This window comes from Calidris pugnax, unplaced genomic scaffold (genome assembly GCF_001431845.1).
Source record: "Calidris pugnax isolate Ruff unplaced genomic scaffold, ASM143184v1 scaffold2, whole genome shotgun sequence".
NCBI classification, from domain to species: Eukaryota; Metazoa; Chordata; class Aves; order Charadriiformes; family Scolopacidae; genus Calidris; species Calidris pugnax.
The window spans coordinates 633,360-658,988 of record NW_015090766.1 but is presented as its reverse complement, the minus strand read 5'-3'; the positions used below and the strand labels follow the sequence as shown (position 1 = coordinate 658,988).

The window sequence follows — 25,629 nt, the reverse complement described above, 5'->3', positions numbered from 1 at the left end:
TGGCCGGGAGCGCAGCGCTGGGGCCGGTGTCGCCGGCCTGTCAGCACCGGTGGGGACGGTCTGGCCGCCGCGCTGGGTGAGCTCTCTCTCCCGGTGTCACCTCCTGGCGGAGGCCGCCTTGGCTCGTAGGGCTCTGAGGGGGAGCCCAGACTGCTGGAGGCGGCCAGCGTGTCTGTCCTCCTGCGGCTCCCCGCCTGTAACGCGGGCTGCGCCCCAAAATGGGGTGGGAGTGGGGGTGAGGGGGTGAGGGAGGCCCCGCCTGGGTCGGGAATAGGGGCGCTGCACCCCCAGAGCGGGTCTACCTGTTCGTTATAGCCAGCGGCTCTACTTCGGGTGGTGTGGTTTGGTGAGAGCTGCGTTAATTTAAAAAAAAAAGAAAGCTGCAGCAAAAACGCTGGTCATAACGAGAAGCCCGAATGCCATCGGGACGTTTGTGTTTACCGGTCACTTGTTATTTAATGCTATTTATACGTATTGGTGTCCAGAAATTGTAGTGTTCTTCGTGGCATGGCTCACATACCGTAAACTCAGCGTCAGTTTCAAAGTTTGTAGTTTGTTAGGTAGAATTTCCTAACTTTAAAGCTTAACTAATTTCCCTATTTTGTTCTTTTGGTTTTTTTTTGGTGAGGGGTGGGAATCGGGTGAAGAAAGGCAAGGCAGGTTACATTGTTAGTCATCATCCTATGCTCAAACTGAAGTCAGACCTGCTTGGGCGTGCTTGCATTTTAATCCCGAGTTTAACAAATGTTTTAGAAAACATTTTTCCCCCGAAACATTATTTTGTCAAAAGCATAGCAGTAAATTCACCATATTTGCTTTTCAAACGGTGGAAAGTCCCTTTTGCTGCTGTGGGTTTATTGTTGCTGTGCGTGCCAGTGCTCTAATGCTCAAGCAGATAACCTGGCATTGAACGCTTCCAGGGATGGGGGCATCCACAACTTCTGGGCAACCTGTTCCAGTGCCTCACCGCTCTCAGAGTAAAGAATTTTTTCCTTATGTCCAATCTAAATCTCTAACCTCTTCCGGTTCAAAATCGTTAACTACCCTTCATCCTATCACTCCAATAGAGTCCCTCCCCATCTCTCCTGTAGGCCCCCTTCAGGTACTGGAAGGCTGCTATAAGGTCTCAAGCCTTCTCTTCTCCAGGATGAACAACCCCAACTCTCAGCCTGTCCTCACAGGAGAGATGCTCCAGCCCTCTTATCATCTTTCTGGCTCTCCTCTAGAGCTGTTCCAACAGGTCCATGTCCTTCCTGTGCTGAGGACTCCAGAGCTGGCTGCAGTACTCCAGGTGGGGTCTCACCAGAGAGGAGTAGAGGGGCAGAATCACCTCCTGTGACCTGCTGGCCACGCTTCTTTTGATGCAGCCCAGGATGCGGTTTGCTTTCTGAGCTGCAAGCACACATTGCCAGCTTATGTTGAGCTTCTCATCCACCAACACCCCCAAGTCCTTCTCCTCAGGGCTGCTCTCCAGCCATTCTCTGACCAACCTGTATTTGTACTTGGGATTGCCATGTCCCATGTACAGGACCCTGTGCTTTGCTTGGCTGAACTTCATGAGGTTTGCACGGGCTCACCTCTCAAACCTGTCCAGGTCCCTCTGGATGGCATCCCTTCCCTCCAGCGTGTTGACTGCTCCACACGGCTTGGTGTCGTCAGCAGACTTGCCATGGCGCATTCGATCTCGCTGTGCACATTAGCAACAAAGATGTTAAACAGCACTGGTCCCAGTAACAACTGCAAATATTATTTGGCAAAATTTGGCTGTCAGAATTGTAGGTGTGGTATTAAAATGCGAAGGCTGGCATGATGGTAGGCCATCTCCATAGGGAGAGAGGAGTTTGCAGCCATGTTTCATAGTGATGTGGAGCTTCTGCTGCTATCGCTAACGGACTCCAGCCTCTTTTCATCTTTCTTTATCTCTTGTTATAGAGTGAGTAATAACTGTATCTTGACAATGTTTTCTCTTAAACTATGTTTCCAAAGGAGCTGGCTGCTAAAATATGAAATGTTTTCAAATTGTATGGGCAAAACTAAGCATTTGGCACCTTTAGCAGCTGCCAACTATAAAAAGACCATGTTGTGCTGTTTATTTATATGAAAATCCAAATATATCCCAGTAAGTAGACAGAGGCCAGAAATGCCAAGCTTTTGACTGAATAGAGTCATTCTGTAGCGTGCTAATAATTTTTTAAGCCAAATACAGTAGAAAATTTACAAACTTCCAGTGTTGAGACTATGGTGGCCTGGTGTAGCACTAAGGGCACCACTCAGTATTGTAAGTTCATGTTATGGTGTGACTGAGCACTTACCTTTGGTGCTGTTTTTCTATGAAGATACATCTTTAATCTTTTCTCTGAGTTTCAGGTTTCAACTTATTGCATGTTCAAGAAGTAAAAGCACAGCATCTCTCTGCTGTAACTAAGCTCCTAAGCAGGGTAACTATAGTTATTGAGTATTAAAACGCACTGAATAACATACACACAAACCCAGGAAAATCCTAACTTACCCTGTTACTTAATCATTTGAAGAGAGTAACAAGTACTAATTACTTTGGTGTCTTAGATGTGACTGATGTTTAGATGTGACTGTTTTTTTGAAGTTGTGGTCTGATCAGAGACTCTGAACATCAGCATCAGTTAGACTCCCAATTTGATGTCAAGTTTGTTTTATTCTTAGGATACAACCAGCTTCATATAAGAGCTTCATTTTCCTTTTTTGGGAGAAACAGGGTAGGGTAACTTTTTATCTGAGAAGAATGCTGTTCATGGTAACCTTTGTCTTTGGTAAACTTGAATAAAGACAGTATTAGCTTACTCGTTCATTGTCTTCCACCTCTGAGAAATAAAATGAAATACCCTTTTTTAATAATTTTTGGGGGTAATGGTCACAATGGTGATCATTTACCATAGCATTGGTAACATAGTAATTGTTTCATGTTGATATAGCTAAGCCTCTTTTAGAGTACCTATATAGGTTTGTCCTTGAAAAAGTATGAAATCTAGCGATAAAAACAATCTATTGAAATTTCTGTAGATTCTCATGTACTTCTGTAATAGTAATTAACAAGTGACACATTTGTAGACCCTCTAAGCACATATTCAGCTTACGTTCACAGTTGCCAGGCTCTAAGGATTCCTTTCAAACAGTGCTTTCAAAAAATATGTATTATTTCACTACAACTATTGTGTTACATCAACATAGCTAGGTGTTTTCTATGGAATTTATAATCACTGCTGAAATAACACTGCTTTCAATCTTCTACTTCGCTAAACTTTGCATGGAAAAATTACAAGTAGCCAAATATTCTTATGCAAAAAACTTTTACAGTAGTTGAATGATCTGTGCTTTGGAATTGTGTCATGGGGTTATAGTTGGTTATAGTTACAGGGGGCAATGGAGGGCATAAGTATCTTTCCCAATTCTGCTTCCCCCCAACACATCCTCTGTGTTGTGATGTAAGAAGAGGTGAGGCTAATGATTGAGAACAGTACCAGCCACAATACTGAGCTCACATTCCTGTGGAGAAAACTGCTTGTTGAATCTCCAGGAATTAGGAACAAAATGATACTACTTTTAAAATAAGAAACAAGGCTGCTTACCCAAAACTGGAGCCTGCATATGCCTAATATCTGCTTGCTTTCTTTCTCAAACCGTATTTTTGTCAGGCTCCAGAGATAGCATCTGAACCAGTTTTGGTGCACTATGCTATTTATGTATCTTTTTTTTTTTTTTTTTTTTTTTCCATATAGATCATGAAGGCCAACTTCTTTCAGAGCCTTCTACTGATTTTTCCTTTGAACGTAATCTCCCAGGAACAAATGTATTAGCCTAAAAATAACGGCAGTTTTGTAGATTGTTCTTTCCTTTTGTAGTTCTTGTTTGAATTTAAGATAATACAACTTAGTAAAAATATAAAGAAATAATTTTTTTTTTTTTTTTCTTTTTTTTCCATATAGATCATGAAGGCCAACTTCTTTCAGAGCCTTCTACTGATTTTTCCTTTGAACGTAATCTCCCAGGAACAAATGTATTAGCCTAAAAATAACGGCAGTTTTGTAGATTGTTCTTTCCTTTTGTAGTTCTTGTTTGAATTTAAGATAATACAACTTAGTAAAAATATAAAGAAATAATACTGAATTTGGAAATAATTTATAATAATGAAATAATACTAACCCTGCAGCTAAAAGATATGAATTATTGACTGTTTTGATAAACAATGTTTTCATTCTTATTTCTGTGCTACTTTTCTAGGAAACTTAATAACTAAAAAGAAGCCAGCTCGGTAGAATATCCTATGTGGCAATGGCATCTGCTGTAATCAGTTCAGTTCCTACCACTGCATCTCGTTTTGCTTTACTACAAGTTGAGAGCGATACTGATTTGGAGCCTGGAAAAGGAAGACGCGGCCGAGGAGCCAGTAAATCTCAGGTTCCAGGGGGAAGATCATCTACAAATGAGAACAAGAGAAAGAAGAGGAGGAAAAAGAAGGAACAGCAGCAGAGTGAGGCCAATGAGGTAAAGGGATTGTATTTCCAGTAGTGGGTAAGGTTGTTGCCTGATAAATAATTTTTGCTGTCCCGGGCAAGTCATTGTTTTGTTTGTTTGGTTGGGTTGTTTTACGAATAAATGCTACTTAGTCACAGAGACTTCTTTTTTTTTTGTTTGTTTGTTTGCTTTATTAAGAATTCTCTATAGAAAAGTAGGATATTCCCTACTATACATGTTGAAAATTTGAAATGAGAATAAATTGCTAGGTTTTACTTTTTTGAGAACACCACTTGAATAATTTACTTCTGATGAAGGACATGTCCTTTTTAAAAAGTGATTGATAGGAAACAGCTTGTTTTCAGAGACTTCTGGTAGTCAGTTCTAGTTGCCTGTTGGACAGCCAGCATGTTCACAGGTGCTTTCAAGGTTTCTGTTTTTTTCCTTTTAAGGAGATACAGTAGGTAGGTCTACCTGTCTGAAGAATTTTAAATCTGCTTTCCTAAGTTGTAATTTTCAGATTTATCCATCAGTCCAGCCCCTTAATCTATTAAATCCACAGCCCTATTTTTCTTATTTTTTTCTGGGAATTTGGGGGCAGAGTGGAGAACAGTGGTGATTTTCTGACACTGGGATTCTTAAACTTTGTATGCAATGGAAATTAAGAAGTGAGACTGAGAGAATTGTTCCAGTGTCTGGAACTGTTCAGGCTCTTTCTGCCTGCTACTGTACACATCTCTTATCAAATTTAGTATGTAAAACAAACAAAACCCCCAAACCCATCTTCTTTTCTTTTAGTATCTATTAAACTTAAAATCTTTGACATTTTAATATTTGCAGTAATGTTAAGCAAAGTAATTTTTTGCTTTGTTGTTATTCTTTTTATATGGAAAATTAAGTTTTCAATAAGCATACCTTGATGCTTTTTTCTGCCTTCCTTAGCACCATCAAAACTTTTAACATAATTAAGAAAATTGTGTGCACTGCATATATCTACAGAAATTCATTTGCATGGAAATGATACTAATTCTTGTGATCGCAGAGAAGCAAGTAAGGGCTGACTCATTTTCTTCACTTTAGCGTGTACGATGTCAATGGCTATACTCCACTGAAATTATAAGTCAGAATGGCCTGCAGCAGTGTTCTTGCCAGCAGTGTAATCTGAAGAAGGAAGCAGGGCTTGTAGTGCTGGTGCAGGTAGCAAGAGAGACAGTAGCAAAAGGCAGTATGGCAGGGGACTGTTTGGAGGGGAAGGAAAACAATTCTGAAGTATCTGCATTATTGTCTGATTTTAAGTAATTTTAAGCTAAGGTGAGCTGCCATTTTAAGACACTGGACACTCGATAAACAGATATTAAGGAGAATACTGTACTTTGTTTCATCTTTCATCTGACGATAGCTTCTTTCTTGCTTCCAGGACCTTCTGTGTTAGTAGATTGTACTGGTGCCTTTATTTTCACTCCAAGTAAGGACCAGAGTGTCAGTTAACATTTGAGCTTGACAGTGAATGTGTTTGAACTGCCAAATTTGCAGGTTATTTGTTCACTATCAAATTTTATAATTATGTAAGGCATTTTTAAGATGGCACTATTGTATCCATATGTTACAGTGATTAAAAACAATTCTTACTGCAGGTTCTTTAAGCATGACTAACTTCAGATTGTTGTTAAACTGTAAGGATTGTATACATTGTTCTTTTCTACCTGAACCTCTAGTTCCTCTGCTTGCCAATGCCAAATCTTTGTATAACACTTTTCCCTGACATTATATTTAATTTGGGTCAGACATGAGCACACTGTAATACCTGATCCAGCATGAAATCTGGACACCATGGTTGGACACCATTATTTCTTCAGATTTGTTGAAAGTATTTTCAGCTGGAAAAACATAAAACAATGGAAAAGTAAATATATTAGGTGGCTGTGGTGTTTCTGATCCACAGTTTTCTATAATTTTACAGTATGGTTTGTACCATAAATGATCGAACAAAAACGTATTCCAAACTACAAAGTAAGGTAAAGCACATGTGTATCTATTTGCACATGTGTCTGAATGTCTTCATTAGTCCATTAAGACTGTTTCTGTATACTTGTCAACATTCTTATTAAAGCTAAAAATATCTCTTTTTCAGCTCAGAAACCTTGCTTTTAAAAAGATTCCTCAGAAATCCTCACATGGAGGCTGTCTGTCTCGGCATGAACAAAAACTGCATACTGCAATGCAGAAGGACTCTCAGGAAGAAAACTGGCAGGAGTGGAGACAAAGAGATGAACAGGTACAGCTTACTGTATTTAGCTGTCTTTGGCTTCCCTGAAGCACGTTACTCCATGACGTTAAGTCTCATGAATAAGAGAGATGGCTGGAGAGGAAGCAAGAACGTACTGCCACACAGAAGAAAAGGTTTCAGGGGAAATTGACACCACATCTTCTGTCAGATATCGTTTAGAGCTAGCACGTGCTGCTGTGTGCAGATATCATAGCTGGACTGTGAATACTGGAGTATAGTAAGAGGAATTGATATTATTTGGGCAACAAGTAGACGTACTGTCATGAAAGGATGGTGAAATGTTGTGGTGGGAGCAAAGCTGGGGATGTTTTGGTAGAGCAATATATGGATACACAGTATGGATCCATAGCAAACCAGGCTTAGCAAGTTCTGTAAGGCATGAACTACTTCCTTTCTAGATAACAAAGAACACTTGAACTCTTCAGCACACTAGGATAGTCCTATCAGTGTAAGAACCTCTGGTTTTTAGTGTTAGAACATCTTTTTGTTAATAATATTGTTAGTAGGTTCATTAATGCTTGAAGAATACAGTCGAGAGAAAGCAAAGACTGACTGTGCCTGCACGAAAGCTAGTATGTTTTCACTGTGTTTCTTCTTGCCAAAGCTACCACAAAAGGAAATTACACAGCAAAATGCATTTAATCCAAAACAGTAAAATAATTTTCACCTGACCAAATACAATGGTTTGCTGTCCTTGTGATGTCAGTTAGGAAGAGTACTTACAGCTAAAACTAGCCTTTTTGTGTTTTGACTTAAAGTCAGCATTTAAAATACTCCTTTTTGATACTGAAGAATATATACTGATTTTCTTGCATGGTGTTTTAAATTAGATGAATGTTATGAATTGTTTGCAGTACTTCAACTGTTTAAGGCCAAAATACCATTGATGGACACAGAAAGAATTTGTTTTAGTGCATTTTTTTCTGATGGTGCTTAAAGAAATGTTTCAGTACACATTTTTTCTAGATTCCTTTTGAATAATTGTCTGCTATGCACTGATTCACTGTGGATAGTTTAGGCTGTCTTGTTATGCTTGAAGATGCCCTTCAGAGTGTTTAACTTTGCACAAACTTTTTCAAGTCAAATTGCTAATAAGAGACACCAACTGGATTTATGAAGGGTCTCATAAAGCTGTTGAATTTCTATGCTGGCATCTACTAGAATGCTGTTTTCTTTTACAGAGACGTTTTCAACTTATGTCTCGCCAAAAAAGATAGTATTGAACTGCTTCTTGTTCTAATTAAGACACAATATAGAAAGCCATATTGATGAAAGACTGATATTTGTATACTGTTCTTGATTTTTTGTGTGTGTGTGTGTTGCTACTGCTTTGTTATAGGTGTCTCTTTAAACACAGTATAGCCAAGTTCTTGACTTTTCAAGTTTCTAGCAGTGGAGTAATGACCTCATAATCCTCCTGAAAATTTCCAGAGCTAATTAACTTCAGAATTGCTTTTTAAGGTACAGATTTACTTAGTTCAGTAATTGCAGTGGTTTTTTGGTGTGGTATGAGGCACTTATTTCAGGTAAAAAAATAATTTGATAGTCTGCTTACTTGGTGGTCAAATGGTCAGTTATAAACAATCAATTCTGATTAATTTCAATCTTACTGACATATAGGCTGTGAAGTTACAGTAGGATCCTTTCTATTTAAAAAATTACTTTAGAGCAATTGCCATAATTGTAACATACAATAGTTATAGTTTTAAAGACATCTCTGTCCCATTTTTTGAGAAACAGGAATAGCTAAATGCTGTCACAGTTCTTGAGGTTGAAGAATTGACTGTTTTGCAGCACAGCTACATTTTGAAGGGCTTTCTGTGGCCACAGTGGTTTAAGCATAGAGAATGGAGGTGCAGTGTGGACTGTGAATATTTTTCCAACAAATCCTGTGTTAGCTTTTCTTGTGCTACACTGAATATTTAGTGTAATGGTTGACATTGGCATGATCACTGTTAGATTGCAGTGTTGATGTTTTGTACACATGAAATAATTAAACTTTGTTTTAAGTGATTGGTATGACTTTGACACTATAGGTTTTGAGGCAACCATAGAGGTTGAAGTGAACTTTTCTGGTTCATAAATGGTTTAAAGCATTGGGGTTTAGGCCTTAAAGTGCCAAAAAATTGCCCAAACTGCTTTCAACTTACTTTTAACTTTACCCAGAAACTCTTAAAAATGTGAATATTGGAATCTGATCAGTGGAGTGCTACTTGTGATTCCTGTCTTAGAACAACAATGAAAATGTTGGCTGTGGCTCAAAGTATATAAGGTGGAGTGCATGTCTTGTTAGAATAGTCTCAGTAAAATATGTGTAATCAATAAGATTCCTTTTAAAACTGTTACTTCACTGTTTGTAGAAGCTACCCATGTATTGCAGCACTGGCAGGTATTGAATTAGCTTGTTTTTCCTTACATGAGGGGGAAAAAAAGGACATGAGTGAAAATTATGGGGAATTAAGTTTAGTTATGGAGTGTGCATTTTTAGGCTCTTAAGGAGAATTCCCAAAAGCCAGTAGCTAGTAGGCTATTGGTTTCTGCAGTAGCCTACTAGCAAGGCAGTAAAGGACTTGTGACCCTGAAATACAAATTAGGAAGTGGAGGCCAGTGTAATGCAAAGAACCATAAGTCTTCAATATCCACAGCTATGCTTTATTATTTTTATTTCGTATTATCAACAACTGTTTCAGTAGTAACTTGTTCTATTGCCTGTAATTCTGCTGTTACAAATTGTTGTAACCGCTCTATTTCAGGATATGCATTCAATATTACTTTTTTAAAGTAATGAGTTGGTGTTTGTGTATCACTTGTGCTAAATTATTATTTATGTTCTGTAAGACTATAATTTGAAGAATCTATAGGTAACTCTGATTTAAAGATTGTGATCTTATGGTAAATTTGATTACAGACACAACGTACAAGTATTAGAGACCTGATGCTTTGAGCATAGTAATAAGTGAAGAAAAGCATATACTTCGTAGTAGGTCTGAAAGGGCAGATCTCCTGAGCAATAATCTATCTAGTTGATCTGAGTACAGGAACTCACAACTGATGTATTTCTGAGGGCTGCAGGTAGTTTTTCCTCACGCTTGTTCAAAACACGTCCCATTCAGTTGTATTCTCTAAACAACCCAAGAGGAGGTGGGGCAGGCACTTGTCTAGCTTCTGTGTAGTTTAATTGTTAAATGACTTGAAATAAAATTTGGGATTTTGGAAAAGCTCCAAGCTTTTCTCTTTCCCTTCCTGTGACTGCCAAAGGCATGGCTGTAGGGTGATTTCCATCTGCACCACTCTGTCCCACTGAAGCTGCCTTGCTTTTGTTGGAGGATGTTGGATGGTACGAATGTGTATGCAGGGATTACCCTACCCAAATCAAGTGTCCTAGCCATGTAGCAGTAACGTCCTGCTCCTCCCAGCCCATTGAATCTTGAATTCTGGCAGAGAATGAAGCCTCATGTGGAGGGTGTTGAAGTCCTTATGAGCTGTTGCTTATGAATTGGCTCATTGTATCATTACCACAACTTCAGGAATAAAAGCTTGATAGGGTCTATGTATAGCATTTTAAGAACAAGTTGTTACACTAAAGGCAGATAGAGAGAAAAAAGGTAAAGAAAAAGAGAGAGAAGCTGTGTTTATGTTGGTATGGTATCTGTTAAAGGAAGAATCAGTTAAACTATCTGCAAATCCATAATAGCACCACTCTTAAAATTAGCAAGAGATGGCAGTTAAAACTTACAGAAGGTCCCTGGAGAAGGAAGAAGAGGTAAGGTGTTCTTTTGAGATGAAGATGAGAAGTGTTGAGACTTGAGAATGTAGAATTCCCAAACAAAATGGCATTATTCCACGTCCATGACAACTTTTTTGAAATGTTTGACTGTATGCCTTGTTTAGTCAGGGTTGCACGAAATGTTGATTAGTGCTTTTAACTGTTCTGCTGTCTCTGTGTTGTTGTTTCATAAAGTCATGCCAATTGTATCATAAGATTTAATAAAAGCCTTTCTCAGTTGGAGAAACTGATTGGCATGGAAGTTCAAGCTGCAACTGGTATATGCTTATCTAAGAGGAGAGACATGAGTTTGAATTCTTCAGAGTCAGAATGTGTGAAATCCTAGCCTCTTGTCCATTTGCCTAATTGATTATGCAGTTAATTGATAATTAAGAGATTTTTAAATGCTATGCTGCAAGGGATGGTGATAATCAGCGCTAGGTGAGAAACAGCGTCTCCCTGTTTCCACAGAGGTCAGCTCCACAAAAAACATCTCCCAGTTCATTAAGAGTTCCTTTTTTCATATTTAGTCTCCAAATTACTATACTGCCTGGCAATTTTAAAGTATTGTTAAAAATGTTAAAGCATTGTCAACATTTATCTTAACTGTGAAGCTAATATGTAAATAGCATGATCTTTCTTCAGCAAAGCTTTTGAGAGAGTTCACTGTAACTTTGTGCATGGATCTCAATTTCTTATAACTACTAGGTGTACTCCAGAGCTCACCTTGTGGTGGTGCAGTCCCAGTACCTAAGAAAAGGAACCCATAGTTTCTAGATTTTTGTGTAGATTGAAGTGCTAGTGAGCCTGTAGTTATGTATCCTGAGGCAGTCAGGCTATGCATAGAAGCAGGACTGGATGTGCTTGGGAAACTACCTAGGAGATGACTGGCTTTGAGAATATGCAGGTCTAAAGCTCTCCTCTCCACTCCACTCCTGCTTAGAAGTAGTGACCTTTGTATTGCCAGCTTCAAACACTCAGTCTTGTGCTGAACTGAGTGACTGCTATGTTAAGTAAATTATGATAGGGTCATTGTTTACCAGAGATCACATAATGCAATTTTTATGCAGTTGTTTAATAGTTATGACAACATTGTGGTAGTACTAATTCTTAATTATTTAGGAGTCTATGTACTGAATTAGCACTTTCAGACACACAAAAGTGAAAGTCCTAAATTCATCTTTCTTATGAGTTTACCTTATTTTTGTGTGTTAATTGTTCTCTTTTTGGTAGTCTATTTTTTGGGGGTTTTTGTTTGTTTGTTTTTAAGTTCCCATTCTTTCCTTTTCATGTTAATACTGAGTTTTTAGTGGAGTAGACTCCAAAGCCTAATTTTCGGTAGATGACTATCATTGTCAGATTAGATTAAGCACTTGTGGGGAAAAACAGTTCATGGAGCTTTGGGGAATTTTAGTCAATTTAATTTATTGTAAGTTATCAAACCTCTAATTGCTGATTCTGATACTGAAAGAAAACAAACACTTAAGAAAAAAAGCCCTATCCCTGGAAGTGTTCAAGGCCAGGCTGGATGGAGCTTTGAGTAATCTGGTCTGGTGGGAGGTGTCCCTGCCCATGGCAGGGGGGTTGGAACTCGATGATCTTTGAGGTCCCTTCCAACTCTACCCATTCTATGATTCTATGATATGTAAAGCATATGACAACTTGCAAAGGTATTTTTTTGGAACGTGGTTCCTATAGACAAAAAAGCAAGTGTGTCATGCAGCCCAGTTTGAGTGAGGTATATTAAGACCACTTAAGTAATTTATTCGGGAATGCATGAAAAGGACCTCAATTTAAAATTCAAAGACCAAGAAAATGATGGTTAAGGTAATTATCCTCTAGATAAATCTCTTATTTTGGCTTCATTGAACTGGTACTGGTCTTCTGAACTCCATCCTTCAACCTTCTATGCAGCAGGTGCTGGACTTTCCTGAGCTTGCTATTTTCCTATAACACTAGAAAAAAGAGCTATCCCATCTTTCATTCCTGTTGTGTTGTTCCTAATTCTTTTTCTTTAATAGCTTACACCTAGAAAGCTTCAAATTTTCTTTGCATCTCCCAAAAACATTTCCATACTTAGCTGTCAATAATGCCATATGTCACATCAGTTAAACTTAGCTTTTTGGCAATTGTAATATGCATATGGAAACTGGAATTTTTATGTGGTCTTAGTGGTTTTGTCTGCTTTTTTTTTTAACAATTAGTCACATGAAATATGTTAATTTTGTTTCTTCAGCTGACTTCTGAAATGTTTGAAGCTGATCTTGAAAAAGCATTGCTGCTAAGCAAGCTGGAATATGAAGAGCACAAAAAGGTATTTGCAGGATTCATCCTACTGTAAAAGTTTCACAAATTTGAGGCTTGAATTTTAAAAATACAGCAAAAATGCTTCTAAAATACCATTTTCTTCATGTAAATTGTTTGCTTACACCATTCAGATGCTTAAGAGTTCAGAGAAATAGTGGATTTCAAAGAACGCATATGTAATAATATTGAGTGGTTTGGTTGTTTTCTTTTTTTAATTAGCCTGTAAGGGTGGACAATTAGTTTTCAGTTTTACTTTTTCAAATTTCTGACATGTAAGTGCACTGGAATTTTTTAAGGGTACAAGAGGTCCTGACCTTCCTCGGCACACTTGAAGAGTAAGAATCAAAGCACTGACTTCTCTTTAGGCCTTAAAGTGTTAGTTATGGTTGAATCATTTGCATTTTTTCTAACAACTCTTCTCTGTTTTGAGTGTAAGTATTTTAGTTCTAATGAGCTGTATACACTTTCTTATCTGGTCAGGATGCTGTTTTGTGATTGGTTCTTATGGAACACCAAAGAGTTGTTCTGAGAGATGAAATTTTTATTTCTAACAGGAGATTGCTTCTTATTTGCAACAAATCAGGAGCCAATGAAATGTTATGAAAAGATGTAAATTTAAATATAATTTGCATCATAAAGGAATAAAAATAGCGCATGCACTTTTGTGCAAATAGCTCAGGTTTTTTTGAGAGAGAGTACCATAGTTCCTGAAAAACAAAGATAAATTTTTAACTTAAAAGCTAAAAGTTCGTTTTTTAAAATGAAGTCACTCTTCAGGCATAGTAGCATACCATTATTTGTAGACTTTTTGAGAATTACCTTTGAATAATTTAAAATATATACTTTTATTCAAAATATACAATACATGAGTATGCTGAACAAATCTTGTGTCTGTGGAGAGAAAGGCACTCCATTTCTGTCTTTGCTTTCTATATAATAATTTTTTTTTAGGATTATTTAACTTCTAAGATTAAACATAATTTAGATTAAAGTATTTAATTAATTAGTATATAAGACTATTTTTAACAACTCAGATATTGATAACTTGCTAAGAATGTTATTGGAGATGTGTGGAGTGGTGGGACTCTGGTTCAAATGGCTATCATGTACTAGTCTGTCTGATCTCAATAGCAGTACGGTCAATTGATATACTAATTGCATACTAATAGCTCTCTGACTTCTACTGAAACAGTAAGCATATTTTGAGAATAAAAAAAAGGTACAGTGGACGTCTGTTTTTCAAAGAAAATACTAACCTGCATTACGTAGCACTCTGCCTTCCTGCATTTGACTACCATATATTCTCAGTTTGTGAGTTTCTGGATAAAATTTGATGTAGGTGAAGTATTAGGCTGATAGCTTATTTGCTGCATTGTGAAGAGTAATGCTCTACCTCAGAGAACAGAACTGATGTTTAATTGCTGATTTGCCTTGCACTCTTTAGACCAATCTCAAGACTGCAAATTACTGTTCAGGCTAAAATCTGCTTTAGTACGTTATCACAATTTTTTTTTTTTCCTTTATAAAGCTTCAGGAAAAAATATTGGGTATTGAAGAAAATTATATCAGTGGGACTTTATTCTTCTAGGAATGTGAAAACGTTGAAAAAACTTCACCTCAGTCAAAGTCTGTGAATAAGAAAGAGAAAAAGAACCAGCAAGGAAAAGACAAACCTCTCACTGTGTCTCTGAAAGACTTTCAGTCAGACAGTAATATAGGTATGCCTTATCATACCATATGAGCTGTTCTACTTGAAATTTTCATAGTGTGTGTGCTAACAGCAAATTGCCCTTCTGTCTCTGTTCATTAATACTGTGTTTAAACAAGCAGTAAATGAGTTGCAGTTAGTGTGTCCTACCAAGCCTAAAAGCTAAGTGTTCATTATATAACAATGGACTACTTAGATGAGCAGAAAAACAAAAAAAGAAAAGGTTAAGGAAAACATAATTTCATGTAGTGTCTCTGGGGTGGGTGGTGAACTCCAACACTCTTCGTGTGACTTTAATATCTAAGTGGTTTTTGGTTTTGTTAGGGGTTTTCTTTTTTGTTTTGTTTTACTAAGTGCACTCCTCAGGCACTTGAGTTTTTCTGTTTCCTGGGTAATAGCAAGTCATTGTTTGTCTTTCCTCATGATACTGGTTTTTATTAAGATGAGTAACATGCATTACTTATATGTTTAAAAATACTTTGACCTGTGTCTATAGAGTAGAGATACTGAACTTTAGTGAATAAATCAAGTTAGATGCTAGAAAAGGAAGAAAGTACTTTGTTTTCTACGGTTTTTCTTTTAAGGATGCTTTTATCTAAGTCTACAATATTAAACACACTATTTCCAAATAATCTGAATAGAGGAAACAAGATTGAAAGCACAGCATTCTTGAAGGCATGGAAGGCGTTCAGGTATACAGTGAGATATGTGCTATAAAAGGCCAACAAATTCCTTAAGTGTCTGTACCAAAGGCATTGCCTTCCACTTTAACTGAAGCAAACAAATATGGGATGCTGCTTTTGATTAAATAGTCTGAAAGATTTGGGAGAATATGCAAATACAGGAAGTGATGTTACACGTAGTTTATAATCTTGGCTTCTAATGCTTTAGCAATGGGCTTTTTTTATTGTGACTTTGAGAAGAGTTAATGTAGAACTCCAAGAGATGGGAGTTTTCCCTCCACTTCTCAAAATGTTTAATAGCCAGCTGTACAAGATTTGAGTAATTTATTGACATAATTTTCTTCTTTTCAGATAACCCTGCTAAAAAACATGAGGTAAGTCTTATTCAAGCTACCTTACTTTAAAAAAAAAAGGAAAACTCAACAGAATTCTTATGTTTAGAAGGTAGTTACTTCAGCACTTTCTGTAGTGACAGTCAGTTGTACATTCTGAAGCTGACTGATTTCTGTTTGGAAAACTTCAACAGATTTAATAGAGATGTATGTCTGCAGTTCCTGTATCTTGAGAACTTACTAATGGCTTTCTTAGAACTACCTCTTGCTTCTTTAGTTTTCAGATAATGTTTGATGCAACTTGCAGATTTAAAAGCATACTAAATAATGCAAACTGTAATACAAACGAGAAGCAAATTAAATAAAATACTGTGATGCCACTATGTTGTGGTGCATTCCGCAAATACTAAAACTCTTAGAGGGAAGAATAGTCAACAGTGAAATAAATCGTAAATTAGTGTAGTCGTAGTGCAAAATTATTAAATTCCAGTTTCATGCTTTTGTGTAATCTCATCATCAGCTAAATGTTAACTGTTAATTAATTTCTATGCTTTGCACTTCATACTATATTCAGTATCTAGATGTAATGCTTTTGCATTACTTCAGCTTTTTTGTGAACATGTTGATTTATAGCTCAATATTAACTTATATGTAAAGGAAGATATGTTACAGTACTTATTTTTGACAGGAACTGAACTCTTCCCAGTCTTCATTGCATGATGGAGGATTTTTCAACAGGCTGGAAGATGATGTTCACAAAATACTTGAAAGAGAGAAAAGGAGAGTCCAGCTCGCTGATTGCGGTGAAACAAATAACTGCAAATCTCATGAACACAACCAGGCATGTAAAACAGCAGTCATTCTGAAGTGAAGAAGTTTGCCTAATAAAGCTTATTCAATGATCAGAAGGGAGCACCTGGGTAGAAGAAAGCACAAATCAAAAGCATGATAATCTTAAAGAATTAAAAACCCCACAACCCTGTAATATTTTTATCTATTGAAGAGGTATTTAAATGACTTCATTTTTTTTAACACGTAACACTTGTGATTAAAATAATTTTTGCTCCACAGAGAATGCCAAGATTTATTACTGCAGCTTTTATCCTTTTGGTATCTATTCACATATACCTCTTTAATTTTGATCAAAAATTCTCTTCTCTAACAAACAAGTTGTCTTTCCCAAGAATTGAATTCACATGACTAAATTGTCAAGAAGTGATGTTTTCTTGCTTTTAGGAGACTGTTTTGAAAGATGGAAGAACAGAACGACTAAAGCTCGAGCTTGAAAAGAAAGATGCAGAAATCGAGCAACTGAAAAACATAGTAACTCAGTGGGAGGTATGTAGATAATACCATCAAGTAGTAGATAAAATTTAACATTATTATATATTGTAGATGTAATCTAAGACTAAGCAAGCTCTCGAGCAAATTGATCTGCCTTGGAAGTTAGATCTGCTTTGAGCAGGAATTTGGACTAAGTTTTCGGGTCTTTTCCAATCTGTTTATTTTTTAAATACTACTTAGCTTTTCTTGCACTTAAGAACTAAATATTGTTAGGACTTCTTGTCGATTCAGTCCAATATTTGAAGTGGCTAAAGAAATCAGTGAGTATTTTGTCAGGCTTAAGAGAATTTCACTTAAAGCTGCAGTATAACAAGAACGAAGTTCTGTATCTTGTTATATCTTTTCCTATTATGTATAAGTGAAATTGGGAATCAGATTTGCTATATGCTAAAACACAGCAGGAAAAAAAAAATTGCTTTTAATAATGAAATGGTATTGCTTTATAATGGAGTAGCTAGGGAAAATGTCTCCCTGCTTTCAGTCCATGTTAGCATTGACTAGTATCTTGATTTACTCTGGTATCTACAGCAAAAAGGGCAACATTTCAATGAGGAACCAGCATTGTAACAAAATACAGTGAAGCAGCATAGATTTTTAAAAAAATTACTTTAGTACTGTTTTTATTCATTCTTTAAGGTAGACAGCAGGTTGATAGATTGGGAGCTTTCTGATGCTTCAAAGAAGTACTTTTACTTCTAGTTAAATAAAGACATGAACTTTGTTAACAGCTGTTTTCACTGCATACTAAAGTTGGAATCCACAGGTGAAATTTTAAAGTATAAAACCATTCATATTTATGACTGTCAGTATTTGATCACATTTGACAGAATAAACACAATGCATCAGGACACTGGTGAGGTGATGGATGATGATACAGTTGTTTAATTTTATGAACTTGTCCAGAGACTTTAATAAAGCTTTTGGTGACCATGAAAGGTCTGTCTTAAATGTAATTTAATTATCCTCAAAGGCTGGTGTGATACTTAAGGTGAAGACAGTAACATCTTTATTACAAAAAAACCCTATGTCTGAAATCAGTTTGTTTATGCAGACTCTTGAAAAAAGTTTATGAAGAGACTCATGCCAGGAAAAAATAGGCTTACAGCTAAAATACATGGCTAGAGCAGACATTTGTGGCCCATTTGAGAAAAGACTGACTTCTGAAGAAAGAGTGATGATGTCAGATTGGAAAATGAAGCAAAGATGGGTTCTTGAATAGTAAAATGTAAAGATTTGAAGAGGAAAGAAACTGTAATGTCATAGCAGTAACTACTTAATAAAATAATCTGTTGAGCAGTGCAGTCTTGTCCTGCTTGCCAAGTAATATGGAAAATGATTTATATTATCTCAGTCTCTAGAAAGTGCATTATAATTATAATTTTTCATGGGAGAAAGCACAAAACCCTTTGTGCAACAGGCCTGTACACTTCAGGCAGCCCTAAGCTGTGGTTCCTGCACTGACGTAACTCTCTTATTTTTATCTTGCTCTTAGCCTTCTGCTTGGCTTTTTTTCTTGACTCTTGGTTATTAATCCACTTCTGTTGTGTATTCCTTACTTTGGCTGTGATTTAATTAAGACATAGATGATCTTAAAGGTCTTTTCTAACCTAAATGGTTTTATGATTCTGTGATTCTATGATTAGATTCTCTGCAGAAGTCATCATTTTAAACTCTGACTCTAAAAGTTTAAAGTCTAAGTCATGCCTAGTTTATAGAGTACTTTTTTTTTTTTTAGTAGGGTATACATGTAATAATTCAATGTCTTTACTACAGGCAAAGTATAAAGAAGTAAAAGCAAGAAATGCACAACTTTTGAAGATGATGCATGAAGGTGAAAGTAAGTTTTATCAGGAAACTTAAATGTTCTTTTTAAAACATGGTAGGAATTTTCAAAGCAGCTTTTTAGTAAAAACTTTAGTGAGTGACACCTCTAAAGAACTTCAATGAACTACAAAATTTGGTGGACCACCCAGTACTGCATTTCTGTTATTACAGAATGAAATAATCAGTTGCACATTGAGATCACTCTTTGAAATACTAACTGTTCAGTTACAGTTTAGGTACAGTGATTCTTCGAGTTAGACTGTATTTTGGGAAGAAGAAAGTTCATGGCAGAATTGAGCCTTGAAAAATTCTTCATTTCTTCATATTGAGAATTTTAAGTTATCCCCAGATGGCTCACAAACACAAGCTAAATAAACATCTCTGTATTTGAGTATACAGAAGTTTCCATAACTCTGCTTGTATGTGAAACTCATGATCCCAAAGTCTTGTTCTGTTGCCAATATTCAGCTTTCTGATGGACTTTGTTCACGATGGATTTCTCTAAAATCCATGCTGCTTATAGGGTTAAGTGTGGGGTAAGTAGTGCAAGGTTGGGGTTAATCTCCAGAATTTTTCAAGATGCTGCTTACCACACTAGTAGCTAATGATTGGGTTTGATTTACATCATCTAGTCCTCCTTTAGTGACGAGGGCATTATTTAAAGGTAACAAAATAGTGAAATAAAGCAATGTCACTTTATTAATAAAGACCTGTAAATGAAGAAGGATCCTCATGCTGTATCTTTCTTTCTCTGTAGTGAAAGATAAAGCAGAAATACTCCTGCAGGTTGATGAATGCCAATTTATCAAAAATGAATTGACCTTACAGGTAAGAAAGGACTTCTAAATGTAAAATTTCATAGGTATTTCAAAGATGCTATTTATTTAAGGTAGTGATAGAGGCAGGGGAGGGAGGAAGCTGAAACAAAAAAGTGTTTGAAACAAAAAATGTCACATGTCATCCGTAGTCCTGCACTATGTGTGTCAGAGGACATGTATTGTGTAAATCTCCAGTATGAGTCACTTCAAACTCTTTCTGGAAAGACAGCAGACCTCTGCATGCCTGAAATGATTTTGCCCTGAACAGCATTAGGAATATCATTCCCTGGTATCCCAAACTAGGTAGCTCAGAAAGGTGTTTCAGAAGATGCTCCTTTCTTGGGTGGGTTTTGGGTTTTTGTATTTATTTATTTATAGTCTCAAATTTACAAACACAAGTGAGCTACAAATTACTTCAGACATGTCAGTTGGCAAGTCACCATAATAGAGAGCACGCAAGACTTTTTTGCTTAGTTTTTGCTCCATGGTGACTATTACTTCTAAGCCCTTGACTTGTCCATGTCTTACATATAACACGGTACTGTTTTCTGACGGTGATGTAATAAGCTTATCTGTGTTGCATAATATTACATCAGTTAAGTGCTTCATGAAATAAAGTAATGCAGAGTCCAAAGTTGGGAGAGTTTCTAACTTTATAGCTTTTCTGTATCATTATACAGGTAAACCAGTAAACGATGCTTGAAAAACAAGTCACTAAAGAATTTTTTACTTTCAGTTGATCTACAACGATAGTGGTAGTCACTGCTGAACTCAGTGTGTATTACCTCTTTGTCCAACACAATACTAATGGAGAACAATGACTTAATAAACTCGCAGACACTAAGGATATTTTATAAATTCACATTCTGTATGTTTTTAGGTAACTGTACTTCATGCTGCATTAGAACAAGAAAGATCCAAAGTGAAACTACTGCAGGCAGAATTAACGAAATATCAGGTAGTTATTTTCTGTGCTTGTAAGCTTACCTATTCTTGATGTAGCTGAGACTGTCATGAGGTAATGTGCTTTGAACTGACCTATTAGCTCTATTTTTTCCAGTTAAAAAAAAAAAACAACCTAGCAATTCATATTTTAGGAAAGAAACAAGAGCAAAACTAAAGTACAGTTTTGGCAAGTTGAAGTTTTGTACTCTAAAACTTCTTGAAGTATGCTGGTCAATAAATGTAGTTAAGCAACAAGTTAGTTTCACTATCTGTGTAATTGGACTAACTGTACACTTCATGGTTGGGGTTTTTTTTGCCACATTCTTTCTTTGGTTCTGTGTATTAGTTCTGTCTCAAGCCAAATCTTTGTAGGAGATTCACAAGTTATGTTGAAATATGAGTGACCAGTGTCTTGCTGACTGTGCATATGCTGTCTTGTTCAACTTGGCTGCCAATGCAACTCATGTTAGTGAATTTCAGTTACCTTTGGCATAAATGCTGCTTGCTTAATGTATGCTGCTTAACTTTCTGACTTATTTTGAGGAGTGACAGTGTTTGCAAATAAGGATTTGTCCTTGTGCATGACTGGACACATTTTGGGGGTTTTTGTTTGCTTTTGTGGGGGTTTTGATTGTTTGTTTTGACTGAGACCTTTTGCATAGGCTACAAGGAGAGCCTGTGGTATATAATGGAAACTTCTAAGGCAGCCCTGTAGTCTTTGGCAAGCTGTCTTGTTTCAAGTTGCAACACATTGTTTGTCTTGGAATACTATAATTTTGTGAAAACTGGCTCATTGAGCCATAATTATACTTTGTGAAGCAACAGATCTCTTCTGATTACATCAAATTCTTTGTCTAGCAATCCATGAGGTTCTGTGCGTAATCTCTCGTCTTCTTGTCTTTTTTCCCTTTATCACTTTACCGCAAGTGAGCAAGTTCCTTCTTAAAATTGTCTTGTGGCAGTTGACAACTAAATATGCTTGTTCAGTCCTTTATAGACATACCTTTGCTAACGTTAAGTATTTTTCTCTGTAAAATAGAAATTTTAGAATGAGATAAATTTATCTTGTGGTTAGTTATAACAAACAGGGTTAAAAGAATAACAGTAAAAAACTAACAAAAAATGGTCTTTGTTATATGCTTAAGAATTATGGCACAATCACCTATTCTGTTGCTCTTTTTTCCCCTGCTCCCCTCCCCCATTCTAATATGCTTTTATTGCTGTTATTTCTTGCTTAATTCATCACCCTAAAGGCTTGGGTTTTTGTTTGGCTGGTTGGGTTGTTTTTTTTTTTTAACTGGGTGTTTCCTTTTTCTGTGTTTTGCTTTAGGAAAACTGTCTTATCTGCCTTGCAGAATTGTTGCTTCTCCTTTAATTTTTCTCCGTTGTAATCTTGCAGGCTGACCAGGACAGCCTTTCTTATATTACTAATTTTTGTGGCATTGTCTTTGATAACATGAGGCCCACTTTTTTTTTTTTTTAATGGAATACTGCTTTGAAATACAAGAATGCCTTTCAAAAAGATTGGATTAAAAACAAAGCTTTGAAATACAAGAATGCCTTTCAAAAAGAGAAGTAACCAAAATGTGTGGATTAAAAACAAAGAACCAAACAAAAAACAACCAAAAAAAGAGCAATAAACTTGTGTAGTTTTATCCCTAGTTGTTAACATCTCAGTTATGTTTCCTGTAAGTGCCTTGACTGTTTTAATTTATATAACAGTATTTTGTGTTCAGACAAGTTTGTATCCCATAATAATTGCATAATTTAACAAAAGTATGCAACTTAAATCTTGAGTTTTTTTCTTGTTAATTTATACTACTTTAATATGTAAAATAACTGCACATATAAAGTGTCATGTCTAGCATATTAACTAAAATTTGTTTTAATTCTTTCTTACAGAGTGGGAAAAAAGGGAAAAGGCACTCAGAATCTGACCAGTGCAGATGATCTCCTCTGCCACCAGATTCAAAGCAAAAAAACATCAAATCTTTCTTCAGGGTTTAATGGAAATTTATATAGTTGTTGCACAACTGCTCAACTATGCAGTTTTTGAACAAAAATTAGAAAACTAGTATTCCAGCAGAGCTGAAACTAACTGTAATGCCATTAGTTTTTCATCATTCAATAAAATTTACTCTTGCATTTCTTTGTTTGATTTCTCACTTTCACAGACTTTCTCAATTAAACAGTCAACAGTCAGTATTTCCTCTCCCTCTATAGGACATCATGAGGCTCAACAAGGTCAAGTGCAGGGTCCTGCACCTGGGTCACAGCAATCCCCACCATCAATACAGGTTGGGCTGTGAATGGCTGGAGAGCAGCCCTGAGGAGAAGGACTTGGGGGTGTTGGTTGATGAGAAACTGGTCGTGAGGTGGCAATGTGCCCCGGCAGCCCAGAAAGGCAACCGCATCCTGGGCCGCATCAAAAGAAGCACGGCCAGCAGGTCACGGGAGATGATTCTGCCCCTCTACTCCGGTCTCATGAGACCCCACTTGGAGTACTGCGTCCAGCTCTGGAGTCTTCAGCATGGGGAAGACATGGACCTGATGGAACGGGTCCAGAGGAGGGCCACAAAGATGATCAGAGGGCTAGAGCCACCTCCCCTATGAGGACAGGCTGAGAGAGTTGGGGTTGTTCAGCCTTGGAGAAGAGAAGGCTCTAGGGGGACACTGTAGCAGCTTTCCAGTGCTTAAAGGGGGTTCATAAGAAAGAGACTTTTGGTGTGTGCCTGTAGTGACAGGACAAGGGACAATGGTTCTAAACGTGAAAGAGGGCAGATTTAGATTGGACATAAGGAAGAAATTCTTTACAATGAGAGTGGTGAGACACTAGAACAGGTTGCCTGGGCAAGCTGTGGACGCCCCCAGTCCTGGAGGTGTTCAAGGTCAAGTTGGAGAAGGCTTTGAGCAACCTGTTCTAGTGGAAGGTGTCCCTGCCCTTGGCAGGGGGTGAACTTCAATGATCTTTGAAAATTACCGTCTGACCCAAACGATTCTGGGATTCTAAGATTCTATGTTCTGTATCCTTTTCATACCTACACAGGTTTCAGCTGCAAAGTGTGGAAGCCGACATGTGCAACTACCACGTAAAAAGAACATTCACACCTGTTAGCTTTGAACAGTGCCCTGTGCCATTCTTCAGAGCTTGCTTAGTAACAAGTAATTCCTCTTGTGCTAAAACACAAACCTCAAACATTTTTTTGAACCATGTCAACTGTCTGCAAATGCAATATGCAGAATTGTGTGTGGAGTGCTGAATGCACTCCACGATGTTGGGATCTTACTTATTTTGGGATAGTTGTTGCAGTGGATCATTACAGAAGTATGAGAAAATTTGTCAGTTACCTGGGAAATGTGCAGAGAACACAGATGTTGGAGGGAAAGAACGAGAGAAGAGACTAAGGAGGAGACAAAGCAAAATACCTGTAGATCTGAATATAGAAGACTTTTAACTGAGTCTCTTTTTTAAGCAAACTGTAGCAGTAAGCAATTCCCAAAGCAAAATATGTGTGAAGACAGCAATTCACTGTGAGGCAGGAGAGGAAAGTGGGACAAAAGTCTTTATCATAAAAGTACTATGAATCTGTTAAGCACTTACATTTGGCAGTGACTTCTGAAAATTAATACCAGGAAGATGCTAGCAGTGGAATGAGACTTCGAAGAAATTAGGCATTGTAGCCAATAGTCCATAATTATTCAAATTTCATAATAAAACTGGAATTCTTATCGTGGCTTCACTGATTTGGTTGTTCTATCTTTTCTTTGTTGCTTTTTTTTTTTTTTTCCCCATTCTGGCCAGCGTTTGAAAATAATTTCCAAATACCAATACTGATACGACTTGTTCAGAACAGTGGAACGTGACCACATATAATGTCATCTTATGCTAACAGATAAAAACTACCAGGTGGAACAAAGGTAATCTATCTTGTAACTAGTCTGATTCAAAGTAAAACCCCTTTATTTGGGGAGGTTTTCGTTACCTGCTGCCCCATAGGAAATATTTACCAGAACAAGACCAAGACTTTTTTCTCATCAAATCAGTGATGCCTATAGGTTTAAGATCTGACTTTTTTTCCAACATGTTTGTATTTGTAAGCAATTTTTAATTAGGAAATCCAGAATATAGTTATCTTTTCCCAAAATTTAATCAGTCTGTTTCAAGGTGTCCCTAAATTGCAAAACTGTAGTAAGAGAGAATAATTCAAAGTTCTAAATCTTCAGCTGTCTAGAAGCCAAAATCCAAAATATTGACTACCTGCTATCCTATAAATTTGTCCTTCGCTATGTTTTAATTTGCCTGTTTCTATTTGACATAGGGGTGTTTTGTTTTTTCTTTCAGTACTGTCAGTAAAAGCTTCCCTCCTTCCCCAAACACTGGAGAACTCACCTGTGTTGTTTCTTGTGCTTTTGAGCTTGACATAAATGAGAATTTGTATAATGCCTGCTGATTAACAACAAAAGGAATGATACTAAAATGAAACAGAAGTTGTATTATACGTCTGTGTTCATGTCCTCATAAAAAGCTCATTCTGTTTTTACATCCTAAAGAAATAGACACATATTTCCAATTTGAGCAGTGCCAAATACAGTTTCGTTATTGAACAAAACTCCTTTCCCTGCTCACCAGTTGACATATTAGCCTGTCCAGTATAAATTACACAGAAATTCTTCCATCAGCTGATCTGTTTTCTACTGTATTGTTCTTACTCATAAATTTTTGTATTAATCTTGAAAAAACAAATAAATTGTATTTTCTCATATCTAGTTCTTTTTACATTTGTAATGACTGAGTGTTCACAAAGACAAAGCTTTTTTTGTAGCTGTTGCAGCCTGTTTCAGGAGGGGTATCCCCAGTATGTTTTCTGCTGAAAATTCAGCAGTTGTCTTGCTATTACTTTCCCACAATGAGTCACTTTAGACTGCGAGTGTATATAACCTGCTGATAGCCAGTTTCATCATTCTTCTGATCTGCTGTACAAATCTTCAGCACTGTTCTCTATCTGTCCTAGCTGCTTTGAAGGAAGCTGTAAATTGTGCAGGTAGCAACACAATAGACCTTTTTAAAAAAATTTTTAAGAAGGTTCCTTTAAAAAAAAAAATCATCAGAATCTCATTTAAAAAAAA

The 25,629-nt window shown here is 36.8% G+C and overlaps 1 protein-coding gene across 2 annotated transcripts; it reads left to right on the top strand.

Annotated features, from left to right (window-relative positions):
* The first annotated feature begins 56 nt into the window (after positions 1 to 56).
* On the top strand, positions 57 to 22,647 carry GKAP1 (G kinase anchoring protein 1). Of its 2 annotated transcripts, none has more exons than XM_014936056.1 (12): positions 57 to 76; positions 4,255 to 4,518; positions 6,620 to 6,763; positions 12,778 to 12,855; positions 14,437 to 14,566; positions 15,591 to 15,613; positions 16,260 to 16,412; positions 16,808 to 16,909; positions 18,689 to 18,752; positions 19,497 to 19,567; positions 20,438 to 20,515; positions 22,405 to 22,647. In XM_014936056.1, the coding sequence occupies exons 2-12, from the start codon at positions 4,306 to 4,308 to the stop codon at positions 22,450 to 22,452; spliced, it is 1,104 nt and encodes a 367-aa protein (XP_014791542.1). In that variant the 5' UTR covers positions 57 to 76; positions 4,255 to 4,305; the 3' UTR covers positions 22,453 to 22,647. The 2 variants fall into 2 exon arrangements, with proteins under 2 accessions (XP_014791542.1, XP_014791533.1); XM_014936047.1 differs by lacking the exon at positions 57 to 76 and adding an exon at positions 2,368 to 2,438.
* The last annotated feature ends 2,982 nt before the right edge of the window (positions 22,648 to 25,629 follow it).